Raw genomic sequence first — 27496 nt, forward strand, 5'->3', positions numbered from 1 at the left:
TCGTCACCTGCCTCTCTCCTCTAAGCACCTGAGTCTGCAACCTCTCCATTGGCATAGCTCCCACTTTTATAAAGAACTGGGGGGTCAAGCAGAACAAGTAACTTGCCTAATGTTAAACAGTGGTAGAGGATGGGTTTTCAACCTAGATAGTTCAAATAAATTCTCTTCTCTTTCCACTGTGACAACTGAAAATGAGATGACTTCACCTCATTTATTTGACTTCCTTTACTGGTCTACTCTGCCACGAGCCCGTTGTTAAGTATGTATATTCTCCTTTCTGTCCAAACGTATCTGACCCAGAACTTGCCACACACTGTAATTTCTGTTCTGCTGTAGACCAAGGACCATCTTCTGTGAAAGTAACTCAAAGCCGTTTTCTCATTGTTGTGTCAAAAAAAGCAACACGGGATCATACCTTTCAAGTGCTGCACTTTAATTTTATTAAAAAACAAGCAAACATCATCAACGTATCAAACGCTTTAATTCACATTTCTCTGTCTGTAGGCATTGACCACAATACAGACCCAACACAACGAAAGCAGTTAACACAGGGTAATTAGTGACAGGGACATAGTACTGAGGCCAAGGGGGGAGAAAGTACATGAGGCCAGCTGGCTGCTCGAGAGGACCCGTCACGAGTGTCCTTGACACTCTGGATTCACAGAGCCGATCCAGTCAGCTCACCTGCAAGTGATCAGGGCCAAGGATCTGGCTGCTCTAAACTTGCAAAAAACAGAACTAAAACCAGAGCGCCGATTTATGTGCTGGGCTCATTCAAGCCGATCAAATTTGAGAAGAAGACTGCTGGCAGAGCCCAGAACTGGAGTCATGAGAATAAAAGTTCTTATGAGCCACTGTCACCCAAGTACACAAAGTGCCCTTCCTTACTCTAGGAATTGGCTCAGATAGCCCAATCTTCTCATCCAAGCAGGTTGTCCCTTTGCCTGGACAATGTTAGAGGAACAAGGAAAGCAATCTAACTTTCCAGCTCTCTTTTCCACATTCCGAGTCAGTCATCAAAAAGTACCACGTGATGACGATTTCCTATAGTTTATCTTGTAAGGCGCATTCTGCTTTGACACCTCCCTTTATCGGTGAGGTAGCTCAGGGCATCTTTGCAGAGACTGAAGTGTCCTAGGTCTACTATCAGCAGTACACTTAAATTTATAGCTTCCAGGTGACTTAGTTTCTGCAGACATTTCTGTAGGTGACTAACCTCAATCATTTAAGTTTTGTGAACTTCTGTATTAGAGGATGACATTTTTTGATTCTTTCTCCAGAACCTTAGAATGCACCTTTTTGAGACCTCTGAGCCTCATGCACTGACTGCACAGTCAGGGCCATGGGGGTAAATGTGTGTGTGTGTGTATTTACATAACTAAAATTAAATACACAGACCATTTCTATACTTTACTAAAATTAGAAGTACAAGGAACAGAGGCTAAGTCAGTGCTTTACTATTCAACAAAATGCCTTCAAAATTTGTGAAATAGCCATATTCCAAGTGGCCATATTCCAGGCAGCAACTGAGGCATCCAAAATATTCTTTTTACAAAAACACACGAGGTTTCTGAATGTGTAAAAATCAGTAGAAAATTAACCAGGTGACAGAGTCATTACAGTGGCTTCCAAACTCCTTGAAAGAAAATAGTGGAAACTTTTTTTTTAAAAAAAGGAAGTATTTTATCTACTGAAATCTGATCTGAAGCAGCACCCTGGCATGGGGAGAAAGCAGAAGCCCCAGTGGGCTCCACTCCACTGGCCCCTGAAGCACTGCTTGTCCTCCAAGACTCCATGGGCCATAGCCCAGAACCTATAGTTCCACAGAAAAATCTGAGGCTACCGAGTTTTATGTAACAGAGTTTATCAATTCGGATAGGATACGAACCAATTTTTCATGGAGTTCCTTTACAAGATAGACGTGGGGGGAAGAAAGCAGTTAGTGGAGTGAAGGAAAAACACATTTAAGAACATCTAATTAATTCAAAATTTCTGCATAGTATCTAGCCGGCAAAAGCCCTGGGTGAACACAGGAGGTACAGACGAGTAACTTTAAAATTTCAGTGCGCATCAGAAGCATGTGAAGTGCCTGTTAATGGAACCAGAGATGCCGAGGTCCCACCTCCAGAGGTCCCGATTCCTCAAGTCAAGGGTTGGTTGCTGGGCTTAGGCAGCCACACTGTCAACCAGCTCCTGAGGTGATTCTGATGCTGCAGACAGACTGCAGAGTATACTTGGAGAAACAGGAGATAAGCCTTCAAGGGAAAATTTGAGAAAGGCAGGGGCATACTTCTAAAAAGCAAAACCAAAACAACTTCTTCTGTCTTGTTGCTGAGAACACACCTTCATTCGGATTGGGATAGAGTAACAACACTATTTTTTCTTTTTAAATTTCTAGATTTTTAAAGTAAATCTACCTATGTTCCATTGTCCCAAATTAGGTAGAATTTTTAAAAAGTCTGAATATAAAGTGCTGGTTCTTGTTTCAGTGTTATCATTTTGAAGGAAAAACCACACAAAGCTTACAAATTACGTATTCAGATCCACATGAATCTGTAAATTAACAACACCTTTAAAGTTTTCTAAGTTAGCGCAAATTTAAAATTCCATAATATACATTAAATACAATTTTACTTTATATTACAAATGCACACTATTTTTCTTTTGACATACTGGTAGTATTCGTTTTTACAGCACAAAAAGAACTGTTTACAATTTCTGAGTCACAGTATATTTTCCAACACTAAGTAGGCAAACATATTTCAAAAAGCAAATACTACATGTTTTTTGACACACACTAAAAAAAAATAAATAATTTTGACTATAAAATTTTATAAACATTAGCTACATTAAGGGTTCACAGCTAATTGTTGCAGAAAACCTAAAACACATTAAAGATCATGTAATCTTACCATTAGACAACTTGTATTTTAAAACACAAGTCAGCTTGATTTCTATTAAACATAACAAAGCACTGAAAATTATCTCCATCTACTTATGGGATCCCTAAGAGCTGCCAGGTATTCAGTATTTAAGCTACTAAGTTTGTGAGGAGTTAGGAATGTATGAGAACAGTAAAAGATGAGAGAAATCTGAAAACAGACACGAAGACATGCTTTGCTACACTTCTTCCTGAGAATTTAGAAGTTACTTTTTTTTTTTTTTTTTTTTTTAATCAAGACAGTTTAAAATGGAACAGAAAAATCCTGTGGCAAATGATGTTTTGTAAAGTGTGGAACCCTTGGTAATGTCAACAATTGCTACTCTAAAATATAACTTGCAAACATGAGTCTTATAAATTGTACTTATTTAAAACAAGGCACATGCCTACATATTTATTTGAAATGCTGAGTAAATGTGCCTAAAAAGTTAGTGAATTAAAAAAAAATAAGATAGTATGTTTTATGATATGGTATTCTGAAATAACTTTCCTAAATAAAAATTAAGTCTGAATGAGTGAATACAGTAACAGATAAACTTTGTGAAGGGTCAAGCAGGGAAAAAAACTTCACTGGATTATGAAAACTGAAAAAACAATTTGTTTTTAAATAAACGAGGGTGTTGTATATAAATCTGTTCTAAATCAAATGTAACATTATAGTTACAGTTTTAAAAATTAAAAAAATGATGTTATTTTGATTATTTTAATTCTGATATCCCATATTAACTATTTACTTTTATTCTATAATTAGCACTATGAATTATAGATAAAATATAGCCTAAAGCAAAGTGAATTTAACAGTATATTTGTAAAATGTGATATCTGTAACAATTTTGACCATGAATTAAACAATGAAGCTCATTATACTCAAAACATGATCAGCCCCTTGAAAGAAAATCTACAAACTCTCCCACCACCGCAATAAGTAACCTACCATGAATGGTATATGAATAAGGTGAAAACAGCTCTGCTCACAAAATCTTAAGAATACTAGAATTTAGCTGCTCCCACTGAGACCTGGAAGAGGTTAAAATTTAAACAAAATAAAAGTATTCTAATGTAATGTACTGACTACTGTACACACTACTTAGTTGTTCCTTCGAAACATGGCCTGGGCCTGAAGGTGACTGAAATTTAAGTTTCTGGCAATTCATAATAGATGACAGATTCATAATAGACTCTTAAGGGGAGCTAACGGTGTTTGGGGGGATACATTCCAATCCTTCAGAGAGAGATTAATGTCATAAAAGACCACGAAACCCACAAATGGGCCATTTGTTCTAAAACACCAGGCTGGAGGCCCCATGGGGCGGCCCCACGGTAGGACCTGAGGGAGTAGGTTGGGGAGCAGCAGAGGGGCACCCTCGGCATATTTCTAAAGAATGAGAATATCTATATGATATATCTGTCACGAGAATTAAATTATGGGTTTCAACTATTACTTAGGCTATACTTCTGATTGTGAGTAGCAGAATTTATGTGATCAATTTAACTTATTAAATAAAGCAATATATTGTAAACATTAAACACAGGTATATGACAATAAAGAAAATAAATAAGTAAAAAAATATATATCTCTCATTTTAAAATAAATATGATATAAACATTTTAGCAGAGGATTCTATATCCACTTCCCCAAGGGGAAATTCTGTTAAGTACTCTGGATATAAAAGACTACTATATTTCAAAATACTACCAGACCACTAAATTTTTAAAACTTATCAATTAACACTGAACTTTTTTGGGCAATTAATCTGACTGGTAAATTTTCTTTAGTACATTTTTTTGAATTGTTGACACTGTCTTTTAATCAAAAGAGAAGTTGGTGAACCATCCAGCTTTAAACCTGTAACTTTCTTTTTCTTTTCTTTTCTTTTCTTTTTTTGGCCGCTCCCCCTGCAACGGAAGTGCGGAGTCTTAACCACTGGACCACGAGGGAAGTTCCAAAACCTGTAACTTCCAATCCAAAGTGCTCTGAATGTTAATTTTGCAATTCACCTAGGTGCTTCTCTTTTGGCTATACTGGGATAAAACAAGATGCCGAATTTCAGCTCAACTTGGTCATTAACAGAGTTAACCAAACAACACTAGGGGGTCTGAAGATGTTCCTAAAATAAAAAATCTGAGTGTTGTCTTCCTTTTACATTTCTCCTTTTGGGGTTTCCTGGAAACAGATCTTTATGGAGCCACTTGGTGCTGGGCTGTAGGAAATCTTAAGAGGCATGCTGCAGGGAGGATGTCCAGCATGAACCATGCCAGTTTGACACCAACTATCTCCTTTCAAAATCTCAAGTAATTTTTAAAACGTTACGGTGTCACCACAGTAAAAATTAAAATGGAAATGATTTTCCCACCCACATCTTGTTGTACTTATGTGTCCATCAACTGTGTGGCTCAAGAATAAGGAACGAGCGCACACTTCAGCGAGCCAACCCTCAAACACAGAGCCTTCAGGGAACGTCCTGGGACTTGTAGTTAGTGCTACATGATCAAAGAGTTTGCTGAAAAAAGACCAGGCATTTGGAAGCAACCGGAGCAATGGCTGTTTCTGGAATGCTATTTACATAAATGTATACCCATTACACTACTGATGAAATGAAGACTAAACCAGCTGACAGAGTTCTATTTCGGATGAATGTGTATCTACTCGGTTGTGAGGATTCTACACTAAGTTCTCTTTTCCTCCTCCACCTACTCAGTTTCCTTTGTGTCCTCTGGATCTGAAGTACTAGAGATGTCATCATCTGTTTGTTCTCCAGAGAAATATAACAACAGCGCGTGTGTCTTGTGGGTTATGGTGACAGTGCAGGGCCCCTGGGCCCATGGCTCCCCATCTACCTGCATTGGCATCATCGAGCACTTCAAGATCAGCTAGAATTAGGGACAAATAATGAGAAAACAGTCAGTCCCCAGAAAGCTCAGAAAAATCTTCCTTAATAACATCCCAAGTCCCTTAACCCTTCTCAGGGACATTTATTAGCATTTCACTCTTAGAAAATTAATCTGAATATATCTTTATTTCTCAATTGCTTAAGGATTCCTTTTCACTGAACACTTCATTTCTTCAGCTGGACTGAGGGTCCTATTTCCTGTTTCTCCCCATCCTACTCACCCCTGGTGGAAAGTGACCAACAGCATGGGCTGTAAACCACATACTGGTTTAAGGCAAGGTATAGCATGTATATTTACTTCTACACATCAATGGCTTAGAAATGGACAAATTAGTCCATTGTAGCAATATTTCACCTACCCGCACTGTATGTGCTTGTCCTATTCGAAAAGGATTTGCCAGTTTCACTTGAATCTGAGCGCAGTGGAAAGACCCATATACCCCAACAACTTCCAGTAAACCATCATCATGCCTAAAATTGGACAAAGGAAATATGGATTATGTGATGCAATAAAATAAAATCAGCCCCAATAGGACAATTACTTTTTAACACAGGTGGACCAACAACTTATTAAGTATTGATATTAACAAGGTATACAATAGAGAAAATCTGTGGGAAAAATGTTAAAAGTCTACAAAGAACAACAGGAACCAGTGACATAGAAAACCACTTGCAAACGTACATACCTGGCGAGAGGGTAAGTCTCGTCTCCCATCCCTTCCCACAGTCTGCAGCCACCGCCCCAGTAGCCAATGTTCAGGACGATGATACCTTCCAAATCCGGCAGCTCTACTCGCTCCCCATCCAGCTCTAGCTTTAAAGAAATACAAGGAGTAAGTGACTTCAGGGCACACTACTTTCAGACATAGTTACTCAGAATTCCCATCCATTTTCATATACGTAAGATGTGACAGCTGGTAGGAAGACTGCTTCCTACTCCAGGTAATCTGGCCTTTCTCACCTGTTCAATGTTTACTGTAATAAATGAATTATAACAAATGAAAACATTTAAAAACCAAGGTCATCAAAGAAACCCTTTTTTGTAGAATCCCCTTATATTTTCAGGTTTTATCTAACTTGCTGTTTTAATAGCACCTCACACTGTTGACCCCTTCCTCTTTTCCTGAATTATTCTCCTCCTTTGCTTTCTGGGAACCAGACTACTTCTCTGGATGTTCCCCCTCAGTCACTACTCTCAACTTCACGTTGAAGGCATTCCACACAGCTATGTACCGGGCTCCTTTCTTTTCTCTACACACTCTGGATTGAAATCCGAACCACTTCTGTCTTGCTAATTGCCACCTCTGTGCTGATGGCTCTATTTTGCTTGTCCAGGAAAGTGAACTGGGCTAGATCTATATATCTAACTGCCCACAAAACACTGCCAACTGACTGTGGCACCTAAAACTCCCATGCACAAAACTGAGTTAAGCATCTTCTCTGCAATCTACTTTCCCAAGAAAGAGTAGCACCCCCTGCCCCCAACGCTGCAGCCTAACCAGAAACCTGGGAATTATCTTTGACTTCTGGGCCTTTACCCTCCGTACCAATTAATCACTAAAAACAACTGACGCTGCTTCTTCTAAGTATCCCTCCTTCTCCAACATTCTTGACAGTACTCTAGTCCAGCAGCCCATCATTTTTCTAGCTTTACTCTCCTCTTATTCATCTCTCAAAGATTGGTTAGATTGACACTTATCCCCTTATTACATCTTTTCAGTGGCTTGACTCAGTGCTCACGATGAAATCCAGTGCTCACGATGAAATCCAAGTTCCTTAACAAGTCACAAGTTCCTCTGTGATCTGGGCCTCTGTCCATCTTTCCAGCCTCAGCTCTTACCCCTTTCTCTCCCACAAGCTATGGTCCAGCTTGAACACACTCAAATATGTCACGTTCTCTCTTGTCTCTGGGCCTCGGCACATGCTGTTCTAAGCCTAGAATGATTTTCACCTCTCTTCACTTAGCTAAGTTTTATTTAATTTGCAGACTGCAGCTTGTCACTTCTTCCAGAAAACTTCCTTGTCAGTCACTTTCCCTAGACAGTTTCCAGTCCCTGGGTTATGTACTGCTCTTATCTATTCCTCTAAGACTGCATATGTTCCTTATCAGATCACTTCTCATGCCATATTGCAATATGATTTAAATGTCTTTCTTCTCTCCAGACTGTAAACTTAGTGAGACCAAGGGATTTATCACTGTACAGCTGGTACCTAGAACAGTGCCTGGCATTTTGTAGGTGGTTTCACAAATAATTTTTGTATAAATAAACTATTAGACCAAAAAAAAAAAAAGTGCTACCTTGTATGCTTCACTCTACCCCTGCTATCAAAGCCCAGGAAAAAGGAAATATGATACAGCAGAAGGAAACATTTTTTATGGCAACCCTCGCCATTCCTCCTGGGACGTGAGCTCAGCATCTACCTCACCGCAGCAGCTTTCCTTGGTGAGTATATAGTCAGGCTCCTCCCTCTTGGCTCATTTTTCACTCTTTCCCTAAGTTGTTTGTTGTTTGGCTCTTCCCTTCTTACTGTTTTTTTTTTTTTTTGGCTGAGCTATGGTATGTGAGATCTTGGTTCCCTAACCAGGGATCAAACTCACTCCCACTGCAGTGGAAGTGTGGAGTCTTAACCACTGGACTGCAGAGGAAGTCCCCTTTTTTACTTATTTTAGTAGTTCTAGGTTTCTCTGTATTAATGTCTTTGCCATTGCTATTAACCATTACAGATTCTTTTCTGAAGCAAGCAAGGAATACATATAAAACTTTGCCATATCGTGATGTCAGGAGTGCTGTAGCAATAAGCAATCATGAATATCCTATCTTTATTGCTCATACATTTCTATTTTGCTTTAGTATGTAAAAGAGATACATCACAACCATAATAGGAGTTAAACTTTGGGCTTAAACTTCCTCTGAGAGTATATGATGAGTTAGGCACTGTGTCAGAGAACTCACATGGACGCTGTTCAGAGTCTGTCTATGTAACGGACTCTGGAGTTACATAATCCCGGGTTCAAATCCTGGTTACCTATATCCTTGGGCACTTTGTGAATGTGGGCAAGTTATTTAATTTCAAATAGTTTTCTGCGAGATGGGAATATAATAGTACCTGCCTTACAGGTTGTAGAGAGAATTCAGTGGGAAATTGTGTATAAATCACTTAGTAAAGTGTCTGGTACACAATAAATACTCCCTATGTGTTAGCAAAATATGTTAATAGAAAATTCAGCATTTTCGTTAAAAAAAAAAGTTCATAATCCAGAGACCACCTAAAAGTTTAAAAGCTTACCTCAACTTTTTTATTCAAATCTTTACATTCTTGCACTAAACAGTCTTTGGTTCCATAAAATAAGTAAACAGCCTATGAGAAATGGACAGAAAATATGATATTAAAGCAACCTAACAAGCCCTGTAAGCAAGAAAAAGACACTGAACGAAAGCTCCCTGATGTGATGGTTGAGTCATGTGTCCAGAGAGTGGACCATACACCGATGGCAGAAGGGGCACCATCACTTCTGAGTTTAATTAGCCCGTTTTTTCAGGGGAACGTAGGAGGGGGTGGTTTGTGCTTAAATGCTGTTTTCTCCCAGTTCATCCGAAAAGGTACACCTTATAAAGCAACACTGTGTTAAAACTAGAAAATTCCACCTTTTCCTAGTACTTCAGATTACTTGATGAAAGTAACACAGGTAAATCTAGCAAACATTTTATAATCACTTTTGAATACAGGAAGGTTGACGGAAGCACTGAGATGTTAATTAGCAACTGTATAAACAGCAATTCTTACTGACTTAGCAACTATATTAATAAAAGAGAGCTATTTGTAAAACGGAACCAGGAACAAAATTGTTTTGCATCTATTTTTTGCATCCTATTGCTCAATCACCAAAAGTCATTAAAAAAATTCGAAGACAAAATTTGAACCAAAGGAATCAATTGTACTAGCAACCAGAGATGATCTCAGTTAAAAGTGTGGTAAACAGGGCTTCCCTGGGGGCGCAGTGGTTGAGAGTCTGCCTGCCGATGCAGGGGACACGGGTTCGTGCCCCGGTCCGGGAAGATCCCACATCCCGCGAAGCGGCTGGGCCCGTGAGCCATGGCCGCTGAGCCTGTGCGTCCAGAGCCTGTGCTCCGCTGTGGCCCGCGTACCGCAAAAAAAAAAAAAAAAAAAAAAAAAGTGTGGAAAACAAACTGCTCCTTTTCTTACCTCATCTGCCTTTTAGAGTTTTTTCAGGCCAATGGAATCTAGTTTTCCATTAATGGCTTCACCAAAAATTTATCTGGCCTAAATTTATTTCCAATTCTACTTGCCATTTAAGTAAGATAAGCTCTCATATATTCCATTTAGTTGCCATCTAAGCGAAATACGCTATAAAACATTCCAACTCTGAGTTAAAAAAATTTTGTCATGGTTATGAAATACTTTAATAAAATACATTTAAGGATCTAATTTGACAGTCTTACATAAAACAGAACAGGTAAATGTTTCCATAAGTTAGTTCTATCTCAATCTAGTTGAAAGAGTGCTAGATATAATTGAACTCTTGATTTTTACTGTACCTTAGGTGATAAGCAGGAAAGGTTATTTTATCCAACACACCTTATTAAGAATTCTGCTAGAAAACAGAGATGGTGCCTTCTCACGATGAGCGTGAAAATTGAGGGCCATAAGAGCATCAGGTCCAACAGAAAAATAGTTGTTCATTGTGAATTCCTGTGGAAAAGGGTAAAAATAAGCAACAGATTATGCTTCCATCCAAGCCTGTGTTATACAATAAATATGTAAATCTTAGTCTTTGTGTTCTTTATGAAAATTAAGTACTTTCTACATTCACTTTTTGCGTAGAGTTATTTTACGCTATCCAGTGAAGTTTCCAGAGATAAAGCTTCAGTTCAAAGGCTGATCCTATAAGATATACATTTCACTTTCCATTTCTGGTTAATAGGCTACATTTAAACGGCTCTACTTTGCACCCAGGCTTTCCACTCCTGTGTTCCCATTACTTTGCTTTTTACTTCCATTGCAACTCTCAGGCTCTCAGCTTTTGAAGTCTCAATCAGGCTATTGGTCCCCGCTTAACTTTACTTCCCAATCCAGCCTGGATTCCCTCAACCTAGCTGCACTTAATCTTCTTCCTGAGCAATAAGCTTGCATTTCTGACTTCTTGTTCAGTGAGCCACAGACTCAAGGGTGACATGCCCAAAGTCTTAACGCATTTTCTTCCTATTCAAACCTGAAACTCTATTTTTCTTATCTTGGTTAATGACACTTCTATACATCCCGTCATAAAAACTAGAAATCTGGTAGTAATGTTTTTTCTTGCTTCCCCTAATACCAATCAGCTGCCAAGTCTTTTTTTTTTCTTTCAGGGTATCAGTTTCGTTTCAGTTTTTTTTTTTTTTAACATCTTTATTGGAGTATAATTGCTTTACAATGGTGTGTTAGTTTCTGCTTTATAACAAAGTGAATCAGTTATACATGTACATATGTTCCCATATCTCTTCCCTCTTGTGTCTCCCTCCCTCCCACCCTCCCAACTGCCAAGTCTTGATCAATTCCACCTCTAAAACGTCTCTGAATTGTCCTCATCCTAAGATTCCCTTTTTTTGGGTCATAGTGCAGGTTTCTAAGCTATTTCCACACTATCTCCAGAGTATCTTTTTAAAAATACAGATCTGCTATCTCTGTATTATTTGCTATTTACTAACCATGATGTGCACCCTCTCGTCTCTATTTCCTCCACCTGGGAAGCCTTTTGCTCCTTTCTCTGTTGATCTAAATTGTATTTACATTTTAAGGACCAACTCCCAGGTCACTTCCCCTGAAATATTTCCAGCCTGATCTACGAGGGTGGAACCAGGCACACCCCCAGCCTATTTCATAACCAGCTCCCTAGAGATAAGGACCTGTTGCTGTGTCCCACCACAGCACCACAATGGAAGCACTCCATCATGCTTGTTGAGACCACTCGAAACTGCAGCCCTAAAAACATACCTTGAGTTTTCTTAAGTTGTAGTATCCTTTATTTGTTACTTGAACTTTCCATCTAAAAAACAGAAGTTAAAAAAAGAATCAGAATTATTAACTGCCAATTAACTGTAACTATTACCAATCAACTCTGGATGCCTGGTAGATGAGGTTCTTCTATTAAAATAGCATTTGGAGAAATAAGCACATTTAAGTGAGTATGTAAGTTTTGAAATGAGTACTCAGCCTAATTTATGACTTCAGTCCTTACGTAACAACAAAATATACAGCAGCAAAATAAAACATCAGTATCCATGTATAAGCACAACTAACATAGCTTTTTACATTTAAATTACATTTAACTTTATAACTATACAAGTCTTCTTTTATAATCCAAACAATATTCCCAAAGTTCAAGAAATCTACTTTTGGGGGGAAGTATAACTTACCTATCTAGTTTACCTCCATCTGCTTCCATCACGTTTCTTAAGACTTGTGCGACTGGGATTTCTCCCGCATAGCCTGTACCCCAACCCAAGGTATTAGATAGATCGTTGCCTGTTCCCAGAGGCAAGACTGCAACTTGTGGAATGTATTTCTCTTGTCCCTACAACACAGAAGATATATTTTTGATTTTTCTCTTCAGACTATTTGTAGGGTAATAGTATTTGGTAAAATTTAAAGCCAAGGCAATAAAGATACAAACATAATAATAACTGCTCAATAACAATATTTAAAATTGGCAATGCCTTCTAATACTCATCTGCATAATAAAAAATATAAGCACAAATACTGTATAGTTATCTTAGAAGTGCTTCTGTGAAAGGCAAGTAGGTCTTAAAGGTGGATACCTTAATCTTCATTTCATCAACTGCATCCAGGACCCAGCCCACAGTCCCATCCCCTCCACAAACAAGGACTCGAGCTGAATAACAGGGAAGAAGAGTACAAAGTTGCAGGGCTTTGACAGGGGGAGTTTTAGTAACATCAAAAACCTAGACGTGAAAGAAAAGGAAAAAATTATTTTATCCAACACTGTCATCCATCTGTGAGGATAATTTCCTTCTAGATGAGTACATAGATATGCTTAAATAACAATACTGGCTACGATGCGTTTATCTTTAACAATATGCCAGGCACTATGCCAGACTATATTCACTGTGGATCATCCCAATGCTGACCCTACAAAGCACGAGTAAACCTCATTCTACTGACCAGGAAATGGAGGCACAGGAAGGTTAAATAACTTGCCTACGCTTCCTCTGATAATTAGGTGCTGACGTACAAATTCAATCCTGTAGTTTATCCACTATACAGTACTGCCTCTTTGCTGTTCACATAAAACCAGGCTGTGCTAAGTTCACCTTTAACTAGTGCTTCATATTTTATACTGGATTTAAAAACTCCGTTACTACTGCAAGTTAGTACCAATTTCTGGAAAACAATTCTGCAATATGCATAAAATGACATAAAGGTGAAAGGATCCTTGATACCTATAATTCTGTAAATGATCTAGGAAAATATTTCAAAAGACGAAAATGCCCTGTGTGTAAAGATATTTAGTGTGGCATTATTTATAATTGCACAACCTTAGAGAGAAACTTGACCTCCAACAGCAGGAGACTGGATAAATATGGATATATCCATTTGATGATTTCTTAGTCATTTCATACATAATTATGAGGACTATTTTGCAACACAGAAAAATATACTTTTAGGTAAAGAAAACAGAATGTAAACTTGTACCTAGATTATTGTTACAGAAATGTTAATATGTAAATGCACAGACAATTCATGGAAAGAACATGGACAAATGAAAACAACTGATGCATTTGTGTGGAGATAATGCAGGTGATTTTTCTTTTTCTCTTTTTTTTTTTTTTTTTTTTTTTTTTGCGGTACGCGGGCCTCTCACTGTTGTGGCCTCTCCCGTTGCAGAGCACAGGCTCCGGACGCGCAGGCTCAGCGGCCATGGCTCACGGGCCCAGCCGCTCCGCGGCATGTGGGATCTTCCCAGACCAGAGCACGAACCCGTGTCCCCTGCATCGGCAGGCGGACTCTCAACCACTGTGCCACCAGGGAAGCCCCTCCTTTTATTTTAAAATTTTATTCATTTATTTATTTTGGCTCCACCACGTGACTTACAGGACCTTAGTTCCCTGAACAGGGATTGAACCCCAGGCCACAGCAGTGAAAGTGCCAAGTTCTAACCACTGGACAGCCAGGGAACTCCCCTTTCTCTTTCCTTTTAAAATTATTTTTATATTTCCTTAAGTTGTGCAATGTTGAAAGGGAAAATTACAAATTAGAAAGAAAAGTTATTGCATTTATGATTGTTGCACAATGAGTTGTTTAGTTTTTCAAAATAGAAGCTGCTAGCATGTCAGCTCAGTCTTAATGGTCTGAGTCTTTTATTCTTACATTTAAAAATGTCGGTGTGCGATTACTCCTAATTTCCAGCAATCACTGTTTTACTCTCTGTTTCTATAGATTTACCCTTTCTGAACACGTCATATAAATGGAATCACACAATATGGGTCCCCTGCACTGGGCTTCTTGCACTCAGCATGTTTTTGAGGTTCGTTTATTGTAGTATGTATGTATGTATCAGTAGTTCCTTTTTATCACTGAATATTCCATTCATATGGGTATATTACATTTTGTTTTATCCAGCCACTGACTGATGGACAGTGGGGTATTTTCACTTTTTGGCTATTATGAATAATGCTGCTATGAACATTTGCATAAAAGTGTTTGTGGGATATATGTTTTTGTTTCCCTTGGGTAGATTCCTAGAAGTTCTAGGGGGTACAGTAAATTTATGTTTGACTTTTTTGTTTTAAAGAAATATCTATTTATTTATTTGGCCGCGCTGGGTCTTAGCTGTGGCACGCGGGATCTTCGTTGCCACATGCAGGATCTTCATTGCGGCGTCGTTGGATCTTGAATTGCGGTGTGTGGGATCTTTCAGCTGTGGCATGTGGGATCTAGTTCCCTGACCAGGGATCGAACCTGGGCCCCCTGACTGGGAGCATGGAGCCTTAGCCACTGGACCACCAGGGAAGTCCCTGTTTGACTTTTTAAGAAATTGTCCAAGTGTTTTCTAAAAGTTGCTGCAGCATTTTACATCCCCACCATGAGAACCCCTCTTTCTCCACATATTTGAATGGCTCAGTACTTTCATAATTATTATTCTTCCCTACAATCAGATGATTACCGGTTTCAAGCATTAACAACCATTACAATTTAGGGAAAATGTAAAACTAAAAATGAAAAGATTAATACAGAAAGGAAGGTTTTCTCTTTGGTTACCTGTACGGGATTTAGGAGGATCCTGAATTCTCCCAGCAGTCCTTCTCCCATATTAGTTCCACTACGAGAGTTGGCCAGGATTATTAATGGAGTCCACTGCTTTCCACGCTTAGACGCTAGCTAAAAAAATTAATGTGAGTGAAAAGACCTTAATATCTCAAAGATGGTGAGCAATAAGTTTTTCATTTCTTAATAACAACCGTGCTGTAAATTTGCTGAGAGAACAACAACTATCCCAATCGATACAATATAAAAATCAAAGAATTCTGAGAATGGAAAAGTTCCTTAGAAATGAACTAATTTCTGCTTAATATATAATTCTCTTCTACATTATTCTAGATAAGTCTTCCAGTATATACTTGGATACTCATGTAAGAAGGAACTCACTAACAAGGCGGCCCATTCCACTGCTAAATCAAATTATTAGAAAGTTCTGACTTAAATTGAGTTAAAAATCTGTCTTTCAATAACTTTCATTGTTCTACTTTTGATTCCTGAGGCAAGGAATAATTTCATTTGTTCTTCCATACAACTGTTGTGTTCAAACACCTGAAGCATTATATCGTTTATTAGTCTTGTCTCCCAGGCAACACGTTTCAACCCTTCATAGAATGGACACTGATTTTCTCTGCTCTCTTAACCCTGTCCTTTTCTGGATGAATTCTAATTTTCAAGCTTTTTTTTAAATGGGGTATTCAGAAATAGATTCAAGAATCCAGAACTGTACAAAGCCCAAAGTCAAATGAAATTAATGTTTCTCCAATCTAACCACTTCTTTCCTCTCCCCTTCTCCTTGAGGATATAACATTAATGAAGATGTTCCACGGTTTTACTGAATGATTCTCATCCCCTATGATCTCAGACTGAATTCAGATACATAAGCGTTGTCCATTTAAAAAAAAGTATCACAACAACATTAAACATGTTTTCTAATTTTAACAGCCCTCTTTCTCTTGCAGGAATATTGACAAAGGTGACATTTAAGATATAAAATCCGAACTTGGAAAAAACACAATTTAGTTTTAGAATGAAATAGTTTAACTACTTTGGGACATTCAAGTAGGAAATAAATGCAGATTTTACAGTTTTTCCTTCAGAGCTACATGAAGACTGAAAGATGTTTGTACCAATTATCATACACATACATACTGCCAAGTATTGTCAACAGCTTTAATGCTCACCATTATCTGTGGGAGCATCTAACGTGCAACATAAACTTATCTCCAGGCACCCTACGTGAGGTTCCAAACGAAAAAATTCTTTTAGAACAACGTGTGAGGAAAATCTGTTTTCTTTTCACTGACAATAATCATGAATCCCAAATCCAGCTGTTCATCAGACTCATCTGAGGACTCTAAAAAAATACAGATTCCTGGGACTTACCCTAGATCTACTAAATCAAACATGGTGATGGAGGTGGGCTCAGAAGTCTGTATTTTTAAAAAGCTCCTCAAGTGATTTGGACTCAGTGATTTAGGAACCACTAATATAACATATTCCAATTTCCTTTTAGACCTGAAAGAACTCAAGTGCCAAAATTTGTGGCACATCTTTAGAAAGTGGGTAGGGTATTATGGCTTACCATAATGATTCTTCTCACACACACAGCTGTGTTTCATACACTGACATAAATAACTTTTTGGAAATCAGTTACATAAGGAAAAGTAAACTCTGATTACCATTGCATAATCTGTTTTTTTGTCTTTACGCATCTGATTAATGGAGGTTAAATAACTTGGTGGAATGATGAGGTTTTTGAATTCTCCAAAATCACACTGTTCATTCTTTAAGCTATTTTTCATACACTCATCATGTACTGTTTTCTGACACCAAATGCACCTGAGGGGAGAAAAAAACAAAGACAATAATTAACTTTAAACCACAACCTTACTCATCTGCAAACCAGTCATTTTTGTCAAAAAAAACTGAAATAGTAATTTCATCACCAATGAAAAAAATCTGGCAAATTAAAAATTTATAATTGTATCTGCACAGTGAAAATAGAGCAATAAACTTTTTTTTTAATGCCCCTTTTTTTGGGGGGGGGGCATGTGGCATGTGGGATCTTAGTTCCCTGACCAGGGATCAAAACCGTGCCCCCTGCAGTAGAAGTACAGAGTCGTAACCACTGGACCACCAGGGAAGTCCCTAGAACAATAAACTTTGAGCATACTTGACTGTTTAATCTAACAGTGGTTCTTAAAGTGCGGTCTGGGGAAGATCCTTTCAGGGTGTCTCTGAGGTTAAAATCATTTTAATAACAATATGTTATTTCACCTTCATTCTATCCAAAGTATACAGTTGAGTTTTCCGGAAGCTATATGATATGTGCTAAATCAACAGACTGAATGCAGAAGTAGATAGGAGGTGCTAGCTGACTTACGCACCAAAGAAATGTACCAAAAAAGTAAAACGATGCCAATCTTCTCACTAAATTTTCACAAAAATATTTTGTTACCATTATTGTTATTTTTAAAATGAATATTTAAACAATTTCTCAGTTTTAATTTACAACGTGGTAGATATAACCCACATAAACAAAGCTGGTCTAGAACAATGCTTTTGTGTACTATCAATTTGTGTGTTGGCTGGAATAGGTTCCTGAGGCCTGAAGGCCTTCAGCTTAAATGCCCCACTGGCCTGGGTCCTTAAAAGAGTTCCTCAGGGTCCAGTTTGAAAACCTCCTGACTTATAACCATCTGTGAACACTTTAGCAAATATAATAAAATAGTCAACTTCTTATTGGCAGTTAATATGAAACTAATCTATATGCTCGCACCTGAAGTACAGACAGATATTTATGTTCAAATTTGCCTCTACATTTGAACGCATGCATGAAACAAGCAGAGAATAGTGCTGGCAAAGGCCCTGGGTTTCTATTATTAATCTACTAAGTATTTAATCCACTCACAGATAAGGCAAATCTGACTGTACAGACAAAAACAGGTCAACAGAAAACAATGGTTATAATTAGATAAATAAAATTTAAAAAGAGGATAAAAACTCTTTCACCCCAAGGTCAACTCTCTTGGACTTCTATTTTAAAGTTTTTTTTCAGCTGGACGTTCAGTTTTATCAAGTAATTACTGCTATTAACTCAAGAATCCTATTTACTGCTGAAATTACAATTATCTGCAGGATCTGTTAAAGGGAAAACTGTAAATTAACTTGCATGATAACCCTGTTAACACTTGCTTTCAACCTAAGCTTGAGAAACGACGACAGACTGCTCATGCAGCCAAAGTATACCACCTCCACCTACTGCTCTACTGTTAACTTTAAACTAGTGTATTATTATTATTATTTTAATTAAACTAGTATATTATTACTGAAAATAACCTGAAAGGAAACCCACTGAATTATTTCACAATGGTTTCCTCTGGGAAGAAAAATGGGACCGAGGGATGAGAAGAACATTCTCTCTGTACCCTATGTTCTTTTGTATTGCTTAAGTTTCTAAACACCAGTATGTATTCATGAACTACCTGTATAAATTTTTAAAACTGTATTTTAGATGATATTGGCTTATGCTTTAGAATTTAGAGAATACAGAAAGACATAAAAGTCATCCAGAGATAGTTACTCTTAACTTTTTGATGTATTTATTCTCAGTTTTATAGTCCCTACATGTTTATTTTTCAGGTTAGGGATATGATGTATTTATATATATATATCTGGACAGTACTTTTCTTTGGAAATTGTATCATGAATCCTGTCCTATGCCATTAAGTATTTTTTAAAAAACATGGCTTGTTAAGAATGTATTAATATTATATCACATGGATATATCATATTTATTTATGTAGGATATCAACTTTTCTGTCATACTTATTGCAAACATTTCACTTTTCTCTTATATTTACCTTTTAATGTACTTTAGTTTATTTTTTTTGCTAGACAGATCTGTATTTCCCTTTGTGGCTTATTTAAATGCTTTCATGCTCTGAAGTCCTTTACCTTTCCAAATTAGATATTCGCCTATAGCTATTCCCCCCTCACACTTCAGTTTTCATATTTATGCCTTTAATTCAGTGCTTCTTACCTTCTGGGGCTACAGATTCCACTGAGAATCTCATCAAAGTGTCAGGCTTCCTGGAACCGTATCTATCTATGAACTAAGAACTCCTGCTTCAATCCATCTGGAGTTTATTTTGGTATAGAGTGTGATATGAAGAGTCAACTTTTATTTCCTCAAAGAGCACTTGTCCTAGCACGATTTATAAAGTAATCTTTTCTATCCCACTGATTTGTGACACCTTTATCATTTAGTAAGTTCTCATAAATTTCAGAAAAGACTCTTTTTTTGCAGTATGTGGGCCTCTCACTGTTGTGGCCTCTCCCGTTGCGGAGCACAGGCTCCGGACGCGCAGGCTCAGCGGCCATGGCTCACGGGCCTAGCCGTTCATCCCGGACCGGGGCACGAACCCGTGTACCCCGCATCGGCAGGTAGACTCTCAACCACTCCGCCACCAGGGAAGCCCCAGAAAAGACTCTTTTAACCAAGGTGATGGCTATTATCAGCCTTTGCTCTGTAAAAGTAAAGCCAAAATACTTACTCCTTATTCAGCTTTATATTTTTCCTGAGAAATACCACAATCAAAATCGAGACCTGTTCTCGTTATATATTTTGTAATTGGTATTTTATTTGACCTAGATTTCAAACCTGATGGGAAAATAAGACATTACTAATAATATCTTGATACTTTAGTTTTAGCAGTCATGTCTTTGATTGTTTATGATCTTTATTCTTTCCCCAACTTTTTTTGAAAAATTTTAAACCTACACAGAAGTCAAAAGAATAGCAAAATGAATACCCTTAAACCAACCCTTAACTCTGATTCTTAAGTAACATTTTCTTCAACATTTTCTTTCTCTTTCAAAATAAACTCATATTTTGCTGAATCATTTGAAAGTAAATTATGGACATTATGAGATTTCACCTTTCAATACTTCAGCAAGTATTTCCAAAAAAAAAATGACAGTCTCCTTGCTTTTATACACGCGCACGCACACACACACACACACACACACACACACACATATTTAATTTTTATCGGAGTATAGTTGATTAATAATGTTGTGTTAGTTTCAGGTGTACAGCAAAGTGAATCAGTTATACATATATCCATACTTTTTTAGATTCTTTTCCCATATAGGCCATTACAGAGTAGTACTGAGTAGAGTTCCCTGTGCTATACAGTAGGTCCTTATTAGTTCCTTGCTTTTTTAAGTGTTTTTGCATTAAAAAATTTCTTTTTACAGGAACACAGGTAAGCCCACCACCTATATTCCAGCATTAATATATTAACTGTAATTGCTCTGTTTCATTTCTATCTATCCATTAATCTATCTCATTTTTGGTGCATTAAAAATAAATCACAGGGGCCTCCCTGGTGGCGCAAGTGGTTGAGAGTCCGCCTGCCGATGCAGGGGATACGGGTTCGTGCCCCGGTCTGGGAGGATCCCATATGCCGCGGGGCGGCTGGGCCCGTGAGCCATGGCCGCTGGGCCTGCGCATCCGGAGCCTGTGCTCCGCAACGGGAGAGGCCACAACAGTGAGAGGCCCGCATACCGAAAAAAAAAAAAAAAAAAAAAAAAAAAAAAAAAAAAATAAATCACAGACATTAGAATATCTCCTAAACACCTCGGCAAGCAGGCATATCATTACCTTGAGTTCAGTATTTGTTTATAGGTTTTTTTCTTTCAATGTAAAATTTATATATGATGGGGCTTCCCTGGTGGCGCAGTGGTTGAGAGTCCGCCTGCCGATGCAGGGGACGTGGGTTCGTGCCCTGGTCCGGGAAGATCCCACATGCCGCGGAGCGGCTGGGCCCGTGAGCCATGGCCGCTGAGCCTGCACGTCTGGAGCCTGTGCTCCGCAACGGGAAAGGCCACAACAGTGAGGGGCCTGCGTACCGCAAAAAAAAAAAAAAAAATTATATATGATGAAATGTGCAAATATGTACATCTGCTGAGTTTTGACAAGTAAACATAATTATGTAACTTATCCTTATGAAGACACAGAACATTACCCTATGTGCCATTCTTGTGCAGGAGTATGACTGTTTTATTAAAAAAAAAAAGTTTTCTCTAAAGTTACCTGTTCACAATAGCTCTCTTCTTTAGTATGCTGGAAGAGGCAACAGAATTATATATGAAGCTGAGATGGTCATCTATGAAATTCACACTAGAATGGGGCTGGCAAACTACAAATACATCTGCCTCCTAATTTTGTGAATAAGTTTTATTGGAATATAGCTACGCCATTCATTTATGTACTGTCTGTTGCTAGTTTTGTACTATGATGGAGGGTAGAGTGAAGTAATTATAACAGACCACATGGTCTGCAAAGCCTGAAATACTTAGTTTTGGCTCCTTACAGAAAAAGGATGCTCACCCCTGCTCCAGAAGATAATCTGGTATCCTTTCATTGTTTCAGATAATTAATGAAATGAATAAACATTAGAACCCAGAATCATGAAGTTTAAGATCAAAGCCTAGAGTAAAGCTGCCAATGTAATTACCATCCAAGAGTCAGAAGCTTGTTTTATTAATCCCTGTGTGTGTGTGTGTGTGTGTGTGTGTGTAGGGGGGTGTAATGAAGAAAAGGCCTTATAAATTAAAGTTTTTTTTATAAATAAAAAAGTGTTTTATAAAGGTTTTTATAAATAAAAATACAATATAAACCAAAAAGTTTTCTTTTTTTTTTTTTTTTTTTTTTTTTTTTTGCGGTACGCGGGCCTCCCACTGTTGCGGCCTCCCCTGTTGCGGAGCACAGGCTCCGGACGCGCAGGCTCCGGACGCGCAGGCTCCGGACGCGCAGGCTCAGCGGCCATGGCCCACGGGCCCAGCCGCTCCGCGGCATATGGGATCCTCCCAGACCGGGGCACGAACCCGCATCCCCTGCATCGGCAGGCGGACTCTCAACCACTTGCGCCACCAGGGAGGCCCCCAAAAAGTTTTCTTAATGAGAGACAGAACACTATAAGGAACAAAGGTTCATTCAATAAACATAACGAATACTTAAAAATAGAACTTAATTTCCTATTTTAGTCAGAAGAGAGGTTAGAAGAGACAAAAGAAGTGTGGGGAGCAGTGATAAGACGACAGTAGGTGCAGACATACTCTGCTGTGGTAGAGGCAGGAAAACACAGAAAAGCAAGAAGCCTACAGGGACAACAGGATCCAGCGCAGTGCCTGGCACACAGTATACGCTTAATATGCGAAAACTAAATAATGGCAGTGAGTATAAATTAAAAGTCCTTTGTCACTTATTCTCGTAGCCTTTAAGATCAGTGACCGCCTGTCATATGGCCCCTTCAAAATGCTACCTTGTTGAACAGTCTTCATAGTTCACTTGAACTCTTAGACTTCCCAAGAATGTGATGCAGACGCAGAAGGAGCCCTCCCCAGGGCTGGATAAAATCCAGAGAGGGACAGTCTGGTCTGTGTTTAAAGGCTGTATATATTTATTCTGTTCCTTTTTCCAAAATATCTCATTCCTACAGAAGGTCACAGCAGACTGTAATCCTGCATAAAATTATCTGCTAAAATAAATCAGAATATTGTAAAATACATACTACTTCAGGACACTGTGCTCTCTTCTCCTGGGAAAAATAAACACTTCCTAAATTATACAGGAACCATTTTTATCATGGGTGAGGAGTTCCAGCATGCTGGGAACAGACTGCTCAGTAACCAGTAAGAACAAGCTAAGGCAGAAAAGGAGACCTGTCACTCACTGCCATGTTCACTGTGCTCAAAGGAGGGAACACAAACTTAAGGACAGAGGCTCATGTTTAAGAAGTACATAAATATAGCAGTGGTTCTTAAACTTTAGAATTATCTGCAGGGCCTGTTAGGCAAAGATTGTTGGTTGCCAGTCCAAGTTTCTGATTCAGTGTGTCTGGGCTGGGGCTAACACTGCCAGGAAAAATAGAAGATGCTCAGTTAAATGTGAATTACAGATAAACAACAAATAATTTATGGTCTAAGTATGTCTCAAATATTGCAAACATTTTATTTTGTATTAAATACAAATATCTTATTTTAATTTTGTGTGCTAAATCTAAATCTGTGTTAGAATTTGCATTTGTAACAAGTTTCCAAGTGATACTGATGCTGTTCGTCTGGGGACCTTACTCTGAGAACTACTGAGATAAGGATATGATGTCATCATTAAGAAGGAAAAATTGGGGGCAGGGGTGAGTAGATTAGGGAAGTGTTCTTGGAGTAAAGGGCACAAGATGAGTCATTAGGACGCCCAGAGTCATTAGGTTGCCTAGATTAGGGAAGTGTTCCTGGAGTAAAGGGCACAAGATGAGTCATTAGGATGCCTAGAGGGACTTCCCTGGTGGTCCAGTGGTTAAGACTCTGCACTCCCAATGCAGGGGGCCAGGGTTCGACCCCTGGTCAGGGAACTAGATCCTGCATGCCGCAACTAAAAGATCCCGCATGCTGCAACTAAGACACGGCGCAGCCAAATAAAGTAAAGTAAAAAAAAAAATCTTTAAAGGATGCCTAGAAGCTAGCCAGGAGAAGGATACTTAAGCCTTGAGGAAAAAGAGGGTAGTATGAAAAGGGTATTTAAAGGAAACCACAACCAGCTTGATGTTGCTGGTGCATAAAGTTTAATGCAGATGGTGGTAGATAAGACTAGACGGGCAGGCAGGGTCCAGAGAGCACGAGGACCTTGTATACCACGTTAAACACTTGGAGTTAACACTGAAAGACCATCAGTTTAAGTGATGGGGGTAACTGAAGGGTTTTAAACAGAGAAGAAACCCCAATCACATATGCATTTCTAGAAAGATCATTTGGTTGGAGAATCAGAGCATTATGATTATTTGTTAAGGAGTATATGAAATGCAGCTAAGATATTTACAGAAGCCATTTTAATCGAATTCTGCACAGACACAAAGAAGGGAAGGAAATAAAACAATATTCAATTCATGCCTTCTTTCCAACTAATCCCAATTCTCCAAGACTGAAGCTTAACTAGGGAGACAATTATGACATTTTCTAAAAGACACTGGTGGGCCTCCCTGGTGGCGCAGTGGTTGAGAGTCCGCCTGCCGATGCAGGGGACGCGGGTTCGAGCCCTGGTCTGGGAGGATCCCACATGCCGCAGAGCAACTAGGCCCGTGAGCCACAACGACTGAGCCTGCGCGTCTGGAGCCTGTGCTCCGCAACAAGAGAGGCCGCGATAGTGAGAGGCCCGCGCACCGCGATGAAGAGTGGCCCCCGCTCGCCACAACTAGAGAAAGCCCTGGCACAGAAACGAAGACGCAACACAGCCAAAATAAATTAATAAATTAATAAACTCCTACCTCAATGTCTTCTTTAAAAGAAAAAAACAAAACAAAAAAATCGCCCCAAACTTAAAAAAAAAAAAAAAAAAAGACACTGGTAACCTAGCTCTCACTGATGCCAAAAAGACATCTAAATTTGAAAGATATCAAGTAAAAATGGTTATAAATCTCTGTAGTTGTTTGAAGTATATATTTCGGTAACTTTTAAAGTCTACATCTGAAGTATAAAATTATTTAAAATAAGATTTAAAAATAATTGTTGATATAACAATGCTCATGCTAATTAAAAAAAGGATTTTTAAATAAAATAAACAAAATATAATCAAAAAAGTAACTTGCTATCTCATGCCAGCTTTCTATTTCTGTTCTTAAACATGTTTAGGGACCTTTCAACGTGTCAGAAACAAAACCCATCACAAGGAAGATGTCCAGGCTTAAGGCAGAGAAGAGGCTAGGGATTAGTATTCCTAACCCTGCACTGGGGGTTAGAAATCCAGGATGCCAGTTCTACTTTACCACTGAGTAAATTTCTCTGAACTATCAAATCCTCTCAAATGTAAAATGAGTTAGAACAGATAATCTGCAAAGCAGCATCCCCTTTTATTACCAACCTCTAACATGAGCAAAGGACATCTTCGCCTATTTTCAAACAATATTTAAGAACACAAATGTGTTGTCCAGTGTGTATTTAAAAGCTATTAAAATGTTCTTGGATTAATCCAAGTCACTTGTCTAAGATGCTACAGGTCCTGAAAGACCATCTGGCAAAAGGAGTGTTCTTTTGGAGTGTATTTCACTATAGCACCGAATCTAGATTAGAAAAGATACTTAAAGTGCTCCCCTGGAATGACTCTTGTTTTCATTGTACATTCATAACAAATACCCAGGATGAATCAGTTTTGAGACTCTAGGGAAAAGTTAATTTGTTCATACTTCATTTTTCCTCATGCAAAATGGAGCTAAACAATAGAAACAAAAGCTAAAATATAACACACAGTGGCCATAAAGTATGTGGCACTTAGAGACCTCTGGATGAAAGTTAAGAGCCAAGTTTTATTACCCAAAAGGGCAAGGTGGCTAAGGAGTGTAGGCTGGATGAATCAACGAGGCAAATGACTATTGCAAAGCTGCCTCACTGTATATAATACCAGGGCTATTTATTAACTTGTGTCCTCTAAGTGGGCAGTTGAGGCCATTTGTGGAGATCAAAGCAGGCTGCTACGCCCACTCTTTGAAATCCTGACTCCTTCCAAGCATTGTGGGACAATCAGTACCCACAAAGGCCGTACCTGTAATCGCAGAGCTTGGGTTGACTGCCGCATTGCTGCTTGCAAACCACACAGTAACTGCACAGGGGCACGTTGCCCCGGATCCAGTGGTGGTGCATGGCGTCCAGGGCCTTGCTGTCATTCTTGAGCATGATCTCCTTGCAGTGGAAGCGCTTGTCGGCCTTCTTGAGGCAGCCCTCGTCCACGCGCAGCCCGCAGCAGTCGCAGAAGGCGCCCTGCAGGATGTGCTGCGCGCACACGCTGCAGTAGGTGGGATGGCTGAACAGGTCCGTGTCGCGCCACCCATGCTTGCTCTTGCGGAAGATGTCCCTGCGGTGCAGCTGCCGGCGCGACCGCTGGAGGCTGCACCAGAAGGTGATGACCACGGGCAGCAGCACCGAGCACAGCGTCCACAGGACCAGGTGCCAGTCCGCAAACAGGCCCTCGTAGGGCGCCGGCCGCTTCTCCCCTTCCATCTTCCCCAAGGACTATTTCTAACTAGGAGAGACACGGGCGGGTCCACCTCGGGCTCGCTGCCCCCGTCCCGCCCTCCTTCCTACCTTTTAGGGGATCCCCAAAGCGCCGTCGGCCCAGGTGGCTCTGCTCTCTCCAAGGAGGGGCACGCGCGCCGTCTTCCCCGCGGCCCGACCCCAGTGCCTCCGGGTCGCCCGGCCGCGGACCTGCGGCGCCGAGGGGGCGGCGCCCAGGGCTGTCACGCTCCGTCCCCTCCCTCCTCCTCGGGCCCGGCCACCGCCTCCTCACCTCGCCCGGCACGGGAAAAGGCGCAATCACAATGTACAGGCTGCCCCCACGGAGAGGCCGGCGCGGCGCCCACTGGTCGGGCGCGACGGCGCGCGTGGGCCGCACGGAGCCGGCTAGCGCCCGTAACCGTTAGCCCACGCCTAGCAAACACACGCGTCCTGCTACTCCTGGGCCCGCGCGGCCTCCCTCAGGCCCGCCCCCGCCCACCGCGCAGCCCCGCCCCTCTCGCGAGGCCTCGGGGGCCAGGGCCCCGGCCCCGCCCGCCTCTCCGGCCCTACCTAGCCTGGGGCGGTGGCGCGGCTCCGGGGGCCGGGCTTCGGGCCTTCTTCCCACCCTCGCGCTGCCAGGAAGCCTGCGGGGGCGTGCGGACGCTACTGGAGCTGCCCGGGTCCACTGGAGCCGCGGGCGAGAGCGGGGCCTGCGGCTAGAATTCGGCGGCTGGACCGAGTATGAGGTGCGACCGGGAGGCCGAGAGGCCTGAGGCGGCAGGGCCTTGGGGAGGGGGCGGAGCTTGATGGGAAGGGCGGCCCCCGTGGGCTCGGCTTAGGGAGAACAGGGGGCGGAGTAATCATTAGGTGGGGGCGTTAGAGAGGATGGCTGGTTGAGCCTTCTGCGTCTGTAATCAGCGAGAGTCCTAGCATGAATGATTTACGCAGCATAAACCTTTTCTGTGACTTCCAGCCTCACTGGTGGAGGTGGGAGCTGGCGCAGTTTTGAAAGTTGTAAGGGAGAAAACTGGCAGTTTTGAGAGTGTTATGTACTGATAGAACAGGACAATCCAAATAAAAAATTGGTAGCTGTCACCTGCGCTCCCGCTAGTTACTTATTAAACAGAAAGCTGAGGGCTTACTATGTGCCAAGCACTGTGCGAAGAGCCCCAGCTCTCCCAGAGTGCCAGGACTGTTGAAACATGCCTAACAAGAAGGATTTATTAGCCCTGTTTGTAATGGCTCACTGCACCCCAGCTTCAATCTCTGAAGTGCCCACAGATCATCTGGGTTCTGCTGATTCCTTTCTCCCCAGACCCTCACCCCTGGTAACCAC

At 40.2% G+C, this 27496-nt stretch overlaps 1 protein-coding gene across 3 annotated transcripts; it reads right to left on the reverse strand.

The window, feature by feature from the left end:
* Positions 1-3637: 3637 nt before the first annotated feature.
* Positions 3638-26614, reverse strand: DGKE (diacylglycerol kinase epsilon). 3 transcript variants are annotated; one of them, XM_060081224.1, is made up of 12 exons: positions 25712-26614; positions 16791-16950; positions 15112-15231; positions 12651-12794; positions 12249-12406; positions 11827-11878; positions 10432-10545; positions 9121-9192; positions 6519-6646; positions 6192-6303; positions 5637-5812; positions 3638-4837 (listed from the first exon to the last, which is right to left on the reverse strand). In XM_060081224.1, exons 1-12 carry the CDS (start codon positions 26164-26166, stop codon positions 4714-4716), a joined length of 1815 nt encoding a protein of 604 aa, XP_059937207.1. In that variant the 5' UTR covers positions 26167-26614; the 3' UTR covers positions 3638-4713. The 3 variants fall into 3 exon arrangements, with proteins under 3 accessions (XP_059937207.1, XP_059937208.1, XP_059937210.1); XM_060081225.1 differs by having other exon boundaries at positions 4744-4963; XM_060081227.1 differs by having other exon boundaries at positions 4744-5812.
* Between the last annotated feature and the right edge of the window lie 882 nt (positions 26615-27496).

Source organism: Mesoplodon densirostris, chromosome 18 (genome assembly GCF_025265405.1).
Source record: "Mesoplodon densirostris isolate mMesDen1 chromosome 18, mMesDen1 primary haplotype, whole genome shotgun sequence".
NCBI classification, from domain to species: domain Eukaryota; kingdom Metazoa; phylum Chordata; class Mammalia; order Artiodactyla; family Ziphiidae; genus Mesoplodon; species Mesoplodon densirostris.

Excerpts from the sequence above, each read along its gene's own strand:
- DGKE (XM_060081224.1), bottom strand. The coding sequence starts at position 26,166 with ATGGAAGGGGAGAAGCGGCCGGCGCCCTACGAGGGCCTGTTTGCGGAC. Across the intron at positions 12,795-15,111 it reads TCCTCCTAAATCCCGTACAG|GTTTTTGATGTTACTAAAAC; the intron begins GTAACCAAAGAG and ends TTTCACGTCTAG. Across the intron at positions 11,879-12,248 it reads GATGGAGGTAAACTAGATAG|ATGGAAAGTTCAAGTAACAA; the intron begins GTAAGTTATACT and ends TCTGTTTTTTAG.